This window comes from Sphaerodactylus townsendi, linkage group LG10, assembly GCF_021028975.2.
Source record: "Sphaerodactylus townsendi isolate TG3544 linkage group LG10, MPM_Stown_v2.3, whole genome shotgun sequence".
Classification (NCBI taxonomy): domain Eukaryota; kingdom Metazoa; phylum Chordata; class Lepidosauria; order Squamata; family Sphaerodactylidae; genus Sphaerodactylus; species Sphaerodactylus townsendi.
Window position 1 is genome coordinate 289,197 of NC_059434.1, and position 16,166 is coordinate 305,362.

General features: G+C 41.5%; 1 protein-coding gene across 1 annotated transcript in view; it reads left to right on the top strand.

The window, feature by feature from the left end:
* CRACR2A (calcium release activated channel regulator 2A) overlaps window positions 1-16,166 on the top strand; it is a 101,866-nt gene that overhangs the window by 83,552 nt on the left and 2,148 nt on the right. Inside the window, exons 14-16 of the mRNA XM_048509527.1 lie at window positions 1,063-1,177; window positions 13,073-13,174; window positions 15,122-15,198. Coding sequence (XP_048365484.1) covers window positions 1,063-1,177; window positions 13,073-13,174; window positions 15,122-15,198 — 294 coding nt within the window. The remainder of the gene's footprint in view (window positions 1-1,062; window positions 1,178-13,072; window positions 13,175-15,121; window positions 15,199-16,166) is intronic.

The window sequence follows — 16,166 nt, forward strand, 5'->3', positions numbered from 1 at the left end:
ATGCCAGAACGTCAGGAGGGCACATGCTTCACAGGATCAAAGCCTGCAGGAGAAACATCACACATCTTTCCTTATTTCAACATTTCTGTTTACGTTGTGCCTGATGTCTTCAGACTCAAGAGGTTGCACTGGTTGGAAGTTAATAGGCTCAAAGTAGAGAACAGATGGCAGACAGTGGGAAGTGGAATAGAAGAAGATGAAATTCCTAGGGGTTTAACTGCATGTCTGAAAAAAACCTGGGACCGTTCGCATGAACGGTCCCGGTAACGACAGGGCAGACGGCGCCGCGCTGCACCGTCACCCGATCGACGTATCTTCCCTGCGACCGTCCGACGCATTGCCAAGGCCAAGGGACACACCCCCCTGCCCTGCGCGACCGCTCCAGAGTCACAGGTCGGGGGGTGGGTGTCCCCAGGCCTTGGCAACGCGCTGGAAGGTCGCAGGGAAGGTAAGTCAATTGGGAAAGGGGGGAGGGATGGCGCCTTCCAGCCGCTGCCGTTCGCACGGCAGCGGCTGGAAGCCACCATTTTCCAAAAACCTCGCTCAGGGAGCAAGGTGGGAAAATGGCAGCTTCGCGCCGCTGGGGAGGAGCGAGGGCTGTGTGGCTGTGAAGCAGCTGCACCCCCCCCCCATGCGAACAGCTCCCTAGGGAGGGCGTTTTTGCAGTTCCTAGGGCGCTGTAATTGGCCCGTGCGGAAAGGGCCAAAGAGTGGGAACTGAACAAGGGGCAAAAAATGTGAGATGCTCTTCCCAACCAGTTCAATGAGCTTCTCAATAAATTGGTCTCAAAACAACGTTTATATTCTATTGGGCTTCTGTCTAGCTACAGAGTTCTTTGCACACACAAAACATTTCAAATTCTCAGTTTCACAAGAGGATTGTTGCTCTTGTCTAATGTAATGCTATGGTGCTACTTTTTGATTTATTCTGTTAAATTGCTAGTTTAGTGCATTTGTTTTTATAAAGTTTATAGGCTACCTTGAAAATCATATATGCTAGGCCTTAATTTTTAATATATGAATGATAGTGTTCAAAGCTCTATTAAGAAGTTATGATTTGCAGGTATCACAGCATTGCCAAGCAGTTCTTCCGAAAAGCTGATGGGATCATTGTGATGTATGACATAACAGCAAGCAGCACATTCACAGCTGTGAAGCAGTGGCTGGTGAGCATAGAGGTAAGTTTAATGAACGGTAAATACAATAAAAAATAGAAGCATTTTGCACAGCCTCACTTTCGGAGAAGAAAGCAGGAAAGAAAGAATACATTTTTCAGTCGCCACTATTTCTGTCCTATTTATATCCTAAAGAACTGCATGGTTAACCCCTTATTCTTTTTGTCCTCACACTAACCCTATGGAGAAGGTTAGCCTGAAAGAGTGATTTTCCCAGTGATTTTTTCCCAACATTCAAACCACTGCATTACCCTGATTCTTAATAATGAAGATTGTTCAGAAACAATCCTAACGTAAAAAAAGCTGCTTTCTTAACATGCATGTCTGTCTGCTTAATAATATTACATTTGTATTCAGAGGCATAGTGGGGGGAAATGGTGCCTGGGGTAACATGGTGCCCCCCTGTGTTCCCCACCCCCCATTCCCCCTGCATCCCATGGTAGCTACGCCCCCGCATCCTCCTTACCTGAGCTGGTGGTAATCCTGCGCAGCCTGGCAGGTCCTGGCATGGCTGAGAGGTGCTTGGCTGCGGCCTCCATCGAGTGGGGCGGGGGTGCTTGGCTGCTGCCTCTGCTGGGCCTGGCAGTGCCCTGTGTCACCCTTGCTAGGTCACTACTTCAACCTCAGCTGGCTGAAGGAGCGGCCTGGCGGGGCCAGGGCTGGCCAAGGGGGAAGGGGGAGGGGTGTGGGGTGATTTTCTGTCCCCCATGTGACCTAACAGAGCCCGCCTTGGGCATTTGTCCCCATCCCACCCCATAGTAGTTACATCACTGTTTATATTAAAACTAATTAAAAACTTGTTACATTTCAAAATTAGTTGGAGAGCCAGCCACTCTGCTTTTTTCCCCACCTCTATATATTTATTAACTCCCTGTCCAATGCCACTAAAGGGTGTTCACAATAAATTATAACAACAACACAAAACAAATCTAAATACCGGAGTCACCTGTAGTAGAAAAATAAAAGCAGTGTTACCGCCAAACAAGATTCAAATTAATTATGCCTGGCAGCTTCTTTTATAAGTTGAGCAATGCAAACTAAGCAATGAGATGGGCTAGTGTTTCCCCACACCAGAACATGCTGGGGCATGACTGAACATCAGGCCTTTTAAACATTTCAAAGCTTGTTTTAGGAACACTTTGTGCCCAGACTCATTTGGCCAGTGGTTATCAAACTCAGATCTGACACAAGTGCTATTCAGTCAAGCCATTTATTGTTATATTGTTTTACTCACTGTAATTCTGTACTAGTTTCACTTAGAGCGCTGTATTCGGCTTCAGACATAGACAGTGCTACACTTGTCTGCTTTCCTGACCTCCATACTATCAGTGTATTGGCATACTTCACAATATACCCAGTACAGGATTTTCTATCTGCATCATCTGCAAATGAACTATCTGCTGTTCCTCTTAGCACATTTGTTTTGTCAGGTGCAATCACTAGACAATGTTGTTGTGTACCTTTGAGATATCTTAAAATTCTCTTGACACCTTGCCAGTCATGTTGTGTAGGCTTTAAAACTTTTCTGCTCAGATAGCTTACAGCATACATGATATATGCTTTTGTCCAATTGGCTATATGTAATAAACTTCCAATGATGGAGCAATATAAGTCTGGCTTTTCAAACAATTTCTCATCAGAACTGTTGTCATTTTTGGCAAACTCTGTAGCCATAGGAGTTTTAGAAATGTTGGCATTCTCTAAACCAGTTCTGTGAATCAGTTACTTTATTTTCTCTTTCTGGCTTAACAAAAGATATTTCTCTGCTGTTCTGGATATCTCTATCTCTAGATCTGTCTTAATGTAGCCCAAATCTTTCACCTGAAATTTTTTACTCAGTTTCTCCAAAACATTAGTGATTTGTTTATCTGTTAGAGCTGTTACACACATATCATCTACATATATCAGTGGTTCTCAACCTGGGGGTCGGGACCCCTTTGGGGGTCAAATGACCCTTTCACAGGGGTCGCCTAAGACTCTCTGCGTCAGTGTTCTCCATCTGTAAAATGGATACCGGTAAATGTTAGGGTTGGGGGTCACCACAACATGAGGATGTATTAAAGGGTCGCGGCATTAGGAAGGTTGAAGACCACTGACATATATAATGACAATTATTTGCTCTTTTCCTGTTCCTTTTGTATACACACAGGAATCTGCAATACTTCTTTTGAAACCTAATTTACACAGACCATCATTCAAACAATTATTCCAACTGCAAGATGCTTGTCTAAGACCATATAAAGATTTCTTCAGTTTATAAATCTTTCCTGTTTCTACAGCATAGCCAGGAGCAGGTTGCATATAGATATTCTCAGTTAAAGCAGACCCAATCACTTTTTGATTGTCTGGTTTATCTACTACCTCAAAACTTTTTGCTGCACCAGAGATTCAAACTCTGCATCCATGGCAGCATTCCAAAGATCTTGTTCATCAGGAGTTCTCTCTAGCATCTTCTTGAAACTTTGTGGTTCCACCCAGGTCTGATATATTCTGACCACTTGTGTAGACCAATACCTTTTTGGTGGTGTACCTTTGTTTTCCCTATTTGACCTTCTGGGAAAATCAACACTATATTGTTTCTCTTGTTTTTTCCCCCAGTATTTGAACTGCTTTCTCCTTCACTCTCTTTTACATCTTTAGGAACATTAGAATGATTTTGATCTGGTGAAGTTGGTGTGCTCTTATCACTAACTTCAGCACTTGCTGGCTGCTCAGTTATAGGCAGAAACACTTCTGAATTTGCATGGACATGTTCCCACCCTGAATGCCTCTCAAAATTGGCACTTCTTGAGATTACAACTTTCCCATTATTTAAAGAAAATCTGTAACCCTTGCACTGAAACCTTTGCTTTTGATCCATCTGCTGGACCCATGTGAGAAATAGCTGCTATAGTCTCATCTTGGAGTAGACTTCTGTTGTTGACACAGTGTGCTGTGCAGGCACTGTCTATTAACCAGGAACTCTGTTGCTCCTCAGAAGCTTCGTTCACCAGCATAGCAGATTCATTTTGCTTACAGTTTGTAGATCTCCCCTTCTGCCCCTTCTGCCCTTGTATTGCCTTCTTACTTCTGGCTTCAGGACAATTCTGGGCTAGTTGATCTATGTATCCACAGGAGAAACACCTTCTCACTGAATAGATTTTGACAGGCGTTGTTTCCGGAGTTGCAGGTCTCACATCAGAGCGATGTCTGTTAGTTGGACTGGCTCACTCTGGTTTTCTTTCTGTGGCTTGACTTTCCTTTTGATAATTTCTTTGTTGCTGACTTTCTAGCAGTTTTTGCATCCATTTCTGTATAGTCCAGATATTTTTATATTTCCAGCCCAATGCTATTAATGCATGGGCTGCCCTGATCATAAATTTAAATAACATTCTCTTTCTTTGTTCTATTATTCCATAATCCATTATACCTGTAAATAATCAATCTATATTTATCCTTATTTTTACTTTTACATATTTTTCGATATATGATATAACATGTTTCCACAATTGTTTAACCTCTGGACATTCCAACCACATATGAATATAAATTGCATTTTTTTCACCACAATGCCAACACTTTGGGCTGAGTCCTCTTATCATATATGCCAGTTGTTTCGGTGTTCTATACCATTTTAACATTAATTTCTTCTCTAGTTCTGCATATTTCTCAAATTTTATCTTATGTATATTTTCTATTTTTTGTTTAATACAATCTATATGTGTTACTCCATCTTGTTGCCATTTTCCCATAATAGCTCTTACCATAAACTCTTGGTCTTCAATCATATATTTATATAAAACCCCTAATATTCTCCCCTTCATCTCTTTATATATTTTTATACAATTCTTCATTATACATTCTCCTTTAATCCTGGAAGCTTTTATCTTCTCCCAAATGCCTCTTAATACCAACCAATTCTCGACACCTCCTATTTCCATGAAATTTGAAAACGTTATCAAATCCCCTCTTTCATTATACAAATGTGCTACTTTATGTAGACCTTGTCTTTGTAGAGATCTTATCGCTTGACCCCCCTCTTTACTGACCTTGCTTCCTAATGGCGCCATTTCCAGAATCCCTGGCATCCATAACCCTTTCCATTTCCCCCATATTTCCAGCATCACTTTTGGTGGTCCAATCAATTTTTGTCTTTCTGTTTTTGAACAGCTTGAATATATTCCAAAGCTGCCAATATTCTCATTTATCTCATTTTCAAATTTGACCCATCTACCCTTTTTGTCTACTTGGATTCCCATCAATTTTTTTGTTTGAAATGCCTCATAATATTCCTGTAGTTTCGGAATTCCCCAGTGGCGTAACTAGGCAAACTGGAGCCCTGGGCAAAACCTGAGTTTGATGCCCCCCCAGGCGCGTGCCCAATGCAACGCGCACCCCCCCTTGTAGCTACGCCCAGTGGCGTATCTAGGCAAACTGGAGTTTGGCGCCACCCATGGGCAGCCACCTTCCCCCACTGTGACCAAGCAATGATTTTTTACACCAGGTTGTTTCAAAGTCACCATCACATTATAGAACATGCCCCAACTCACAAATCTGAACACTGCTGTGTGTTCAGCCATGCTGTGTGTTCAGCCATGCTGTGTGTAAGCCATGCCACACAGCAGAAATAAATTTTTGAAAACATTTTAAAAATGCTTTCAAAATGTTTTATTACTGCTATGAAAACATTTTATGGTGTTGTATCCAGTCCCCCCAATTGAGGGAAGCAGCATCACTTTCATTGTTTCAAAGTGATGCTATTTTGGGGTTGATTCTCCCCCACCCTGAAACAGCATCACTTTCAATGTTTAAACTGGGGTCCTCAGATTCTCCCTTTAAATCCATGTCAAAGGCAGGGGGATTTAAAAGGAAAATCTGGGGAAATTTGGGAAGGGCCTGCTGTCAGGGGTGCAATTGTTAAGCTAGCAGCACCAAACTTTCAGGGTATATTTAGGAGACTCTCCTAATGATACCACCCAGGTTTGGTGAAGTTTGGTTCAGGGGATCCAAAGTTATGGACCCTAAAAGGTGTAGCCCCCATCTTCTGTTAGCTCCCATTGGAAACAATGGATGATGGGGCACCCCATTTGGGAGTCCATAGCTTTGGACTCCCTGGACCAAACTTCACAAAACCTGGGTGGTATCAGTAAGAGACTCTCCTGATGATACTTCCCAGGTTTGGTGAAGTTTGGTTCAGGGGGTCCAAAGTTATCGCCCCTCAAAGGTGTAGCCTTATTTCCTATTAGCTCCCATTGGAAACAATGGGGGATGGGGCACCCCCTTTGGGAGTCCATAACTTTGGACTCCCAGAACCAAACCTCACCAAACCTGGGTGATAGCATCAGGAGAGTCTCCCGAAACATCCCTGAAATTTTGGTGCTGCTAGCCTAAAAACTGCGCCCTCTGTAGGCCAAAGAAAAACACTGAAAATACAAAAAATCCCACAAATGAGCCTGCAATTTTTGCGCCCTCCACAGGGCTGCGCCCAGGGCAACTGCCCACTTTGCCCTATGGGAGGAACGCCTCTGGAATTCCCCAACCCATAAGATTCTTAGACATATATACATTACCCTTGGTCTCTTTTGATTAAAGACTCATAATTTTATTTTCTTGTCCCATTCCTCAAACTGCTTCTTCTTGATTACTAATGGTTGATTACTAAGTACGAAATAAATAATTTTTTTTGGCATTATACACATTTTTAATGCCATAATTCTCCTAGAAATGGATAGATTCTTCACTTGCCATTCCTTTAACTGCTTCGTTATTTTCTTCCATATTGTTTCATAGTTATATTTAAACATCTACTCCCTTTTGTTTGTTATTGTTATACCTAGATATTTAATCATCTTCTTCACCATTTCCTTTCCTAATATTTTCTTTTCTATAGTTATCCCCAAGATTTCTGTTTTTTCCATATTTACTACCAATCCAGAATACTTTTGAAAGTAATTTAATATTATTCTTAATTCTCTCAACATTTCTACAGGATTAACTATTATTAATAATATATCATCTGCAAATAAATTTAACCTTATTTCTTCTTGGTTAATCTTATAACCTTTGATCCTACCATTATTCCTAATTCTATCCGCTAAGTATTCCATTGCCACAACAAATAGTGATGGAGAAAGCGGGCATCCTTGTTTCACTCCTCTTTCTATCTTGACTTCTTCTGACCACCCATTGTTTATTCTAATCTTCACTTTGCTATTCCTATATAATTATTTTAATACCCCTATTAAACCCTGTCCAAACCCAACCTGTTCCATTATTTGAAATAAATAGTTATGGCTTACTGTATCAAATACTTTGTAAACATCTAACTTTATTATAGCATATTTTTATCTTTCCCATGTTCCATCACTTTTAAAACATTCCTTAATGGATAACTACTATCCCACTCTAACAAACCCATATTGATCTTGGCCAATTATCTTGGGTAATATCTTCTTTATTCTGTTTGATAATATTTTAGCAAAAAAATTATAATCCTGGTTTAATAAACTTATTGGTCTATATGACTCAACCTGTTCTGGATTACGCCCTGGTTTTAAAATAGTTATTATTTCTGTATCTCTCCATGTTTCTGGTATTTTCTGTCCTTTTAATATATTATTATATAGTATTTGTAATTCAGGTATTAACACTTCTGCCATTTCCTTATAAAACTCCGCTGTGAATCCATCCAGGCCTGGAGACTTATTATTTTTTAATTATTTTATTACCAACCCTATTTCTTCTTGTGTTATTTCTTCCTCTATACTTTGCTTTTCCTCCTGTGACAAAGCTTTATTCTGTATTTCTTCTATCCTTGCTGTGTCTATCTTTCTGAATAGACTTTGATAAACTTTGCAAACATTTGTCTAATTCTTATGTTTTCTGTTATTTTTACGTTATTTTCACTTGCTATTGATTTAATTTTTTATTTTTCTTTCTTTTTCTTTAAGTAGTTAGCAAGTTGTTTCATTGATTTTATATTTGATCTTTGAAATTGATTCTTAACCCATATATCCCTTTTCCACAGTTCTAACTGATCTAAATCATCCAACTGAGCTTTAAGTATCTTTAATTCATTCTTATCTCTAATATCAAATCTATTCTGTAATCTATCTCTAATCTCTTTAGTTTTTCCACCAATTGTCATCTTTCCTTATCCAATGCCTTTATCTGTCTCTTTTGTATATCTATACAGTAACCCCTTATTACTGCTTTGGAGGCATCCCATAAAATTTCACCTAAAACAGTACCCCTATTTTCTGGAAAATAATATTTCATTCCTTCTTGTAATGCCTTCTTGTATTTACCATTCTTCATTATAATATATCTAAACTGTTTTTCCTCTTTTGGCAGTCGGAACTTAGCCACCAACAGAGCATGGTCAGAAATCCATTCTTTATGTGTTTGGATCTCTACCTATTGTAAGGACTCCAATTTTTTGTAAGAATATAATCTATATATGTAAATTTTTTGTGTCTGTTCGAGTAAAAAGTTGGTCGCTGTGGTATACCTAGCTCTTCATACATGTTAACTATATTCCACTTCTTAAACCCCTCATTTCTCAAATCTAGGTTACAATCTCCCATTATAAGTGTTTCACCTTTATATTTCTTTTGTATTCTTTTAAATTGTTTCTGTAAAAAGCCTTTCTGCCTTTTATTAGGGGCATATATATATTCATCAGTGTTATTTGTATCTCATTAAGCAATCCATGAACCAAGATCCATCTCCCATTTTGATCTTTCCATATCCTATTCACTTGTATATTTATATTAACTTTCACAAGAATAGCAATCCCATTCTTCTTCCCTTCTGCTCTAGATTAAGCTAAAATCTTCCAACCTGGCAACTTTATTAAAGGCTCAATGTCTCTTTTTCTTTTATGAGTCTCTTGAATGCAAATTACATCCCAGTTTTCTTTTCTAACTAGTCTGGCCAGCTCAAATCTTTTGAAATTGGAATTCAATCCATTTATGTTTATAGATATGATTTTTAAAAGGCTACCTGCCATAAGCTATATTCCTTGTCAGTTTCTTTCAACCCTGCTGCTTCTGCACTTTCCACTCCTTTTTTCCCCAATCCCCTCCCCCTCCCACTTTCCAATTGTTCTGAGGAGAGATTGCTCCCTCCCACATCTTGGAAAATTAGGTTCCTGCAATCCTCCTCCCCCCTCCTGGCATATATTTCTCTACTATCTCTCTATTCTTTAATGACAATCATTTTAGAGGTAGCTTAGTTCCCGTTATTGTCATCTATGTAAAAACCCCATTAATTATAACTTTCGAAATTTTATAAACCTTGAATAGAAACTTATTTTTCTCTTAATGTAATAAGTAACAGGCAGAGTACAGCTTTGCCATTTTTATCTGTTGCTAAGCAACCCAATTCCAGGCATTGAGCCCATTTCTAGCTGTCTAACTAAACAGTATCAAAACAAAGTAATGTTGTTCAAACAAAGTTTATGGGCTGAGAACCCAGTTCTACTTGGCTAGACTAAATAATGTTAATAGAGATTAATGTTATTAAAACTTTTCTAACATACTACAGAGAAGATTTAGTTTAGTTAATTATTATTATTCAGGTGAAAACTATTAGTATAAAATATGAAATAGTATAAAGACATTCAAAAGTGAATATTGAAGAAGTCTTGGCGAGCTTCGTCTATTTAATTTTCCTCTGCCTCTTAGGACGCCTCGAGTCTTGAGAAGTTGAGGCTTGATTTTCCATTTCTTCTTCTGAGCTGCTTTGAGTTTGGGACTCTGGGACTTGAATAGAAATTCCCAGTTTATCCAACAGTTTCTTTGCCTCTTGTGGTGTTTTTACTATATACTTTTGCCCATCAGCAAAATGTAAGATTGGGATGGGCAAAATCCAGGAGAATTTCTTTCCAGCTTTAAACAGAGCATTGGCATCAGGAAGCAATGATCTTTTGATCTGTAGGGTTTCTGGCGATAAATCTTGTCTTACAAAGATTTTCTGGTCTTTATACCTCAGTGGCTGGGCATCTGTCAATTTCTTATAAAATGTTTCCTTGATATTTTTTGTGGAACATTTAAAAATGATATCCGGGGTTCTATTCCTTCAAGAAAAGCCTCTGTGGTCTCTCAATCGATTCCGATGCTGTTGGAATGTTGATAGAATTCAAACACAGAATTAATTGGCTTTTGATGTCTGATTCATCCTGCATTCTTAGGAATCCAATTAAGCGAAAGTTAGAACATCCCTGTCCGAGATCTCCGCCAGGCGTGCTTTTAAGTAAATAATATCTTTAGTGTTTTCCTTCGTTTGTTTCTCATTTTTAATCATTCTCTCCGCCGTATCTGAGAGCTTCTTTGACACTCCCTGTATTTCTGTATTAATTGCAGTCAGATTGCTCTGTACTGTCTTTATAAAGTCGTCAAAAGAAGCTTTAATTTGAGATGTAAGATCAGCCAGATCCTGCTTTGTCACAACATTTTCCTTTGGCACCATCTTTACTCTCCACCCCTTATCTTTTTAGTAATTTAATTGTACTCACCGATTTGTTTTCTTCTTCTTCGAAGCTACCAGATAGTTCCTCTTTGGTTCTTTATTTTGAACTGTTTACTGCCTTTATCTTCCAATTTATGCCATTAAATTTATGTTAATTGTCGGGAGGGCGTCTGGAGACCGACTAGTCCTTGTCACACATGCGCAAGAAGCCTAATTAGTGGTTTCTTGATTAGTGGTTGCACTGCTATCTTATTGACATTATTTGCTGTTTGTGTGGTATTATGTAGCTATATTGTTTTTTTCTGAGGGCCATAAAACATGATTGAGGTGTATTAAATGACTTACAGGCATGCCCCAAAGGGCTGAAGGCTGAAGGAGAGTGGTTATCTGTGGAGAATGGGCTTCTATATGAAAATCAGTTATTTTGCACTATTTTTAATAGCTGATATTTTAGTACCGCTGTAAAATAGCTGAGTAACCCACACTCAGGGATTGCAAAAGGCAGGGAATAGGTTTAGCCCTTCCCCCTCTCTTTTGCTTTCTCCCATATGAGCCTGTGTTTGACATGCCCATCTATGGGTAGAAGGGAATCCCCCCTGATACCCCACTGCCCAACCCCACAATGAAAGCAAAGCCTGCTGTCCCCAGCCGAGTCTGGCTCTCAAGGTAAGATAACAGACATTATGTAGAATCTGAAAAGAAGAGCATATTTGTTGGGACCAAGGGATATAATGCCAAACAAAACAACATGATGCAAGCTTTCCCTGAACATTACCAAAATAAAAGGGCAGAGGGAGATGACTCAGGTCACAATTTGTTTTTTCAGAATCAGGAACGCAGATTTAAAAAGAGCTTGTGTCAGGTTGTACCTCAGGCATTCCTGGAGGATGAAATACAAAATGGAGTCCTCTCACTGAAAATACAAAAACCAGTAGTAGGCCACATATCTCTCTAATTCTCAGTGAGATAGACAGATCCTTTGACATCTGAGTGCAGAGGTAATCCTTGACTAACGATGCTGGAGATAAATTCTAATAAATGCATAAAGTTAGTGGAAGCTAACCTGAGAAGCATTACCATAAGGTGTAGCCTGTTTCCAACTTCATTGTCCTCCAGTTAACAAATCCCTCTCTTTGGTGATTTCCTCACTGGCGATTAATCCTGGGATAGTCACCCGAAATATCCAGGTTCCCTCGAGATCTCCTCACAGCCAAACCATGGAACACAGATCAGTCCCATTTCTGGCGCTCCTCCCCCCTTATCACAGGATTTTCCTAGACCTGCTTGTATATACACCTTTTTGAAAAAACACTCCAATGGGAGCTAAAAGGAGATGGGGCTACACATTTGAGGGACCATAACTTTGGCCCCTATGAACCAAACTTCACCAAACCTGGGTGGTATCATCAGGAGAGTCTCCTACTGACACCACCCAGGTTTTGTGAAGTTTGGTCCAGGGGTCCAAAGCTATGGTTTCAATGGGAGCTAATAGGATGTGGGGGCTACACATTTGAGGGGCTACACAAGTCCATAACTTTGGCCCCCATGAACCAAACTTCACCAAACCTGGGTGGTATCATCAGGAGGGTCTCCTAAGGATACTCTGAACTTTTGGTGCTGCTAGATTAACAATTGCACCCCTGACAGCAGGCACCCCCTCCCCAGGGGCAGGCCTAGATGTCTTCACTAGAAACAGTGAGGATGTTGGAACCTGGATGAAAAGCTGCTGATTCTTTTGAAACTTGGTTGTATCTAGATTAAATTTTTAGTGGGAATTATATTAGTTGAATTCAGGTGTTCTCAAAGAGGAAAAAAGATTGAAGGTAGCCACACTGGTCCAAAGCAAAACCTCCAAACAAGAACAAGTCACAGTATGCCACTGATAATGAAGATTAGAAGCTTTTAGATGACATTTAAAGAAATACAGTGATCTGAATAGAACAAATTTTACTCCTCTTCCTCAGTCTAAAACTTTATTTTATAGATTGATTCATTGCCTCCTAGGATCCTGTCAATGGTGTATCAAGGGATGGCAAGAGGAGGCAGACAACCCAGGTGCCACTTGCCTGGATCATGTGGGGGGAATTTGGCTACTTGCCAGCTGCCCCACTGGCCCTCCAATGCCACTTGCCTACTCTGCTCACCACTCACCTGCCTGCCTTGCCCACCCGCCCACCTGCCCCACTCGCTCGCCCATCCCTCTTGCGTGGTGCTGCCGCTCACCTGCCCTGTTTGCTCCCCCACCTGGCTCAACCACCTGCCCTACTTGCCCCTCTACTTGCCTCCCTCCTGCCTGAGCTCAGGGAAAGGAGGCCAGAGCTCTTGGGTTTGTGCCCAGGCTCCCTTGCATGCCTGAACCAGCTCTTTCACTGTGGGGAGGATGCCACTGTATAATAGTACGCCCCTGATAGTTCTGGCAACCAATCTCCAATGTTCCTTCTGTCTTAGGAGGCAATAGGGGAGAACATTCCTGTCCTTTTGCTTGGGAATAAAATAGATAATGAAAAAGAACGGGAAGTTCCCAATGGATTAGGAGACCGTCTAGCTAAGGTACAGTATATATACAGATACTTATCAAAATCTTTTAAAAACATTGTTGTAGTCTAGATATATATTTTAAACTGTCAATGGTCTGTTTTTTATGTTCTATATTTTTATGCTAGGATGGTTTTTATGTTGGATTTTAATTAATAGCTTTTAATGTTTTCTTTGTTATTTCTGGGGACATAAAACGTGTATATATATATATATATTTCCCCATGGGCCAAGGCAGCCAGGTATGAAGGAAAAGCACACTGAACATGTGTCATGCCTGTTAACCTCCTCTCAATAATCAGGCTCAAGCTCAGGCTTACCAAAATCAGTTTATTGCATCAGAGTAAACAAGCAGCTACACTCCAGAGGTTTGGACAGATCTGAGATTCCCACACTAAAGAGCAGTCCGTATTTGCCGCAAGGCACTCCCCCCTAATGATCTCCCCCAAAGTGAAAGTGTTCACAGGCAGTGCAGTTCCTCCAAGTTTGGAATCCTGATAAAGGCAGGTGCTGTCTAGATAGGGAGGAAAAACCAAACCTTTAAACAAGCCTAGCAGGGATTCTTTGGTGCCACATTCTTCCAGAGTCCCCTGGGTGAGCATGGCTAGCCCCTAGGGCTGGGGTCTTGACAACATGTCATTAAATAACCTACTTGAGATTTTAAATTAAAAACTTTAGTCCTTCTTTCCCCACTTGTAGTTGTGAATGCCTCCCCTTGGATGGTACCTTGGCTGGGATGCTGCCCAGGGTTGCGCTCCAGTTCCCTGCCTTGTGAGTTGGCCTCAGAAATGGAATCTGAGGAATCCTCATTGCTCCTGGTGGGCCGATTCTCCAGCTCTGCAGGAATCCAGTCACTGACTTCCTCCCTGGCCTCCCTACCCCCTTCTTTCTCATAGGGGTTTGCTCTACCTCTGATACCCTGCTGCCCGACCTGCACCCCTGTTTCTATCTCGCCCCCCCTTTCACCTGAGAGGCTGCCCTACCTGCTTGTCCAACTCTGGCTTCTCCCTCCTTTGTACATGTTCCCATCTCTGTCCTTCTTAGCAACTCAGACCCTGAGGCCTGCAGCCCTGGCACTGCTGGCTGGGCCCACCTGGGTCTGGCACCTTCGTGCTGCTGTTCCTGGCCCTGGTGCCCAGCTGGGCGGTGCTGGTGCCTTGGCTTCTCCTCCCTCCCTCCTCTCCAGTCTTCTCCCGCTCAGCTCTCCATGGTGCAGAGAATTGGCCTGCCACTCAGCTGCTCCCACAGCAGGATTACCCTAGCTGTGGCTGCTGCTCCTCTGCTCTGGGCCATATTGCTGATTCCAATAAAGCCAGAGGCTGTTGTTCCTCATGCCGAAAATCAGGATTCTAGAGAAAGGGATAAAGCAAGCTAAGTAAAATCCTACAAGTCTTCCCAACCTATCTTTGTGGTGGCTTCTGGTAGGAAAGGATCTGGTTCTACCTGCAGCATTCTGGAAAGATGGATACTTTACAACTAGGTCTGCCACCCCCAGGTGACGCCTGGAGAGTTTCTGGAATCATGACTGATCTCCAGGTGACAGAGACTTTCCCCCCAGAGAAAATTACTGGTTTGAAGCATGGATTATATATAGCATTATATCATGACGAGGCCCCTCCCCTCCCTAAACCCTGCTTTCCTTAGACTCCCCAAAATCTCCAGGAATTCCCAAAACTGTTGTTGGCAATCCTATTTACAACAGCTATTTCCATCCTGGAAAAATGCCATATGGAGCCAGGCCTCTCCAAAAGAATCACTGCCCCCACCCCCCTCCCCACACACACACAAAGAGTTTCCCAAGAAATGCAGGTATAATTTTTTTTTAAATACTGTGATTAGCCTCAAAAGCGAATGCCTCTTTCTGTGGTCCAAGGTTACTCCACTCCTTTTTGCCTTCATGTTCCATCATCGCTCAGTGGAAGACTAACATAAGCAATTTCTCTTCTCCCCATTCTGATCTAGGATTATAATTTAATTTTCTATGAATGCAGCGCCTTGTCTGGTTACAACACCAGTGAGTGTGTACTTCATTTAGCAAGGTAAAGAAGAAAACTGTTGCTAGTACATTATGAGCTGTAGCACCAGCTATTATTAAAAATTCTACAGTGGCCACAGTAAGTGGAAGATCTGATGCACCAAAATTTGGGGGTCAGATTTTATGTTACCAATACTGTGTCAGTGATATTTCAGTTTTCCTGGTATTGGCATTATTATGCATAAATGTTGTAAGTCCAATTGGACATCCAAGTCAGGCATAGTTTTAAGTTTGGAGAGCCTTTGAGATATGTGCTGGGGCTTGGTGGGTGGGTGGGTGATTGCACACTAGCTATGTGGAAAAGGCTGGATGTGGAAGTGGGGAGGAGCTAATGCATAGGAGGAGGGAGCGTGCTGTGTCAGGACTGAGCCTGTCCGTGCGGATGGGGGGGAGGCATGGCAAGGGGGGAATGTTTTACTGCTGGTTACTTTGAAGATGTCCGGTGCTCTCCCCCTCCCCTTCCACCCCAGGACTTCCTGGACACAGATCTTAGCTGCAAAGGAGTGTGACCTGTTCCCAAGCCTGCAGTACTTTGTAGTGGAAATGTAGTGGAAATTGTGGAGGCCATTTGGCTGTGGGCGGGGGGGGGGAGGGGGCAGGGGGATATAGGTGATGGATCATCTGAGCGAGAGGCTCAGATTCCTCTTTACATTGCTGCCCTTTGCATCTTTTGGAATAAAGACTTTAGAACAAATCTACAGTTTCCGTTATTTCCAGACTTGAGGGTCTGACATACTGGAAGTAGCTTCTGTTAGGAATTCATGTCAAAAGTAGCCATTGGGTATCCCTGGGGGTTATGACTTTTTGGTGACCCAAAGATCTCTTATAGCCTTGTTGGGCATCGTATGTAGAATGTGTTTATCATTTGCAAGGAATTCTTTGCATTCACTGGTACAGATTTTCAATCTTCTTTCTTTTGCTATTTCTTTTGGTCATTGGTTTAGGGACCTCCATACCACAAGGCACTAATGG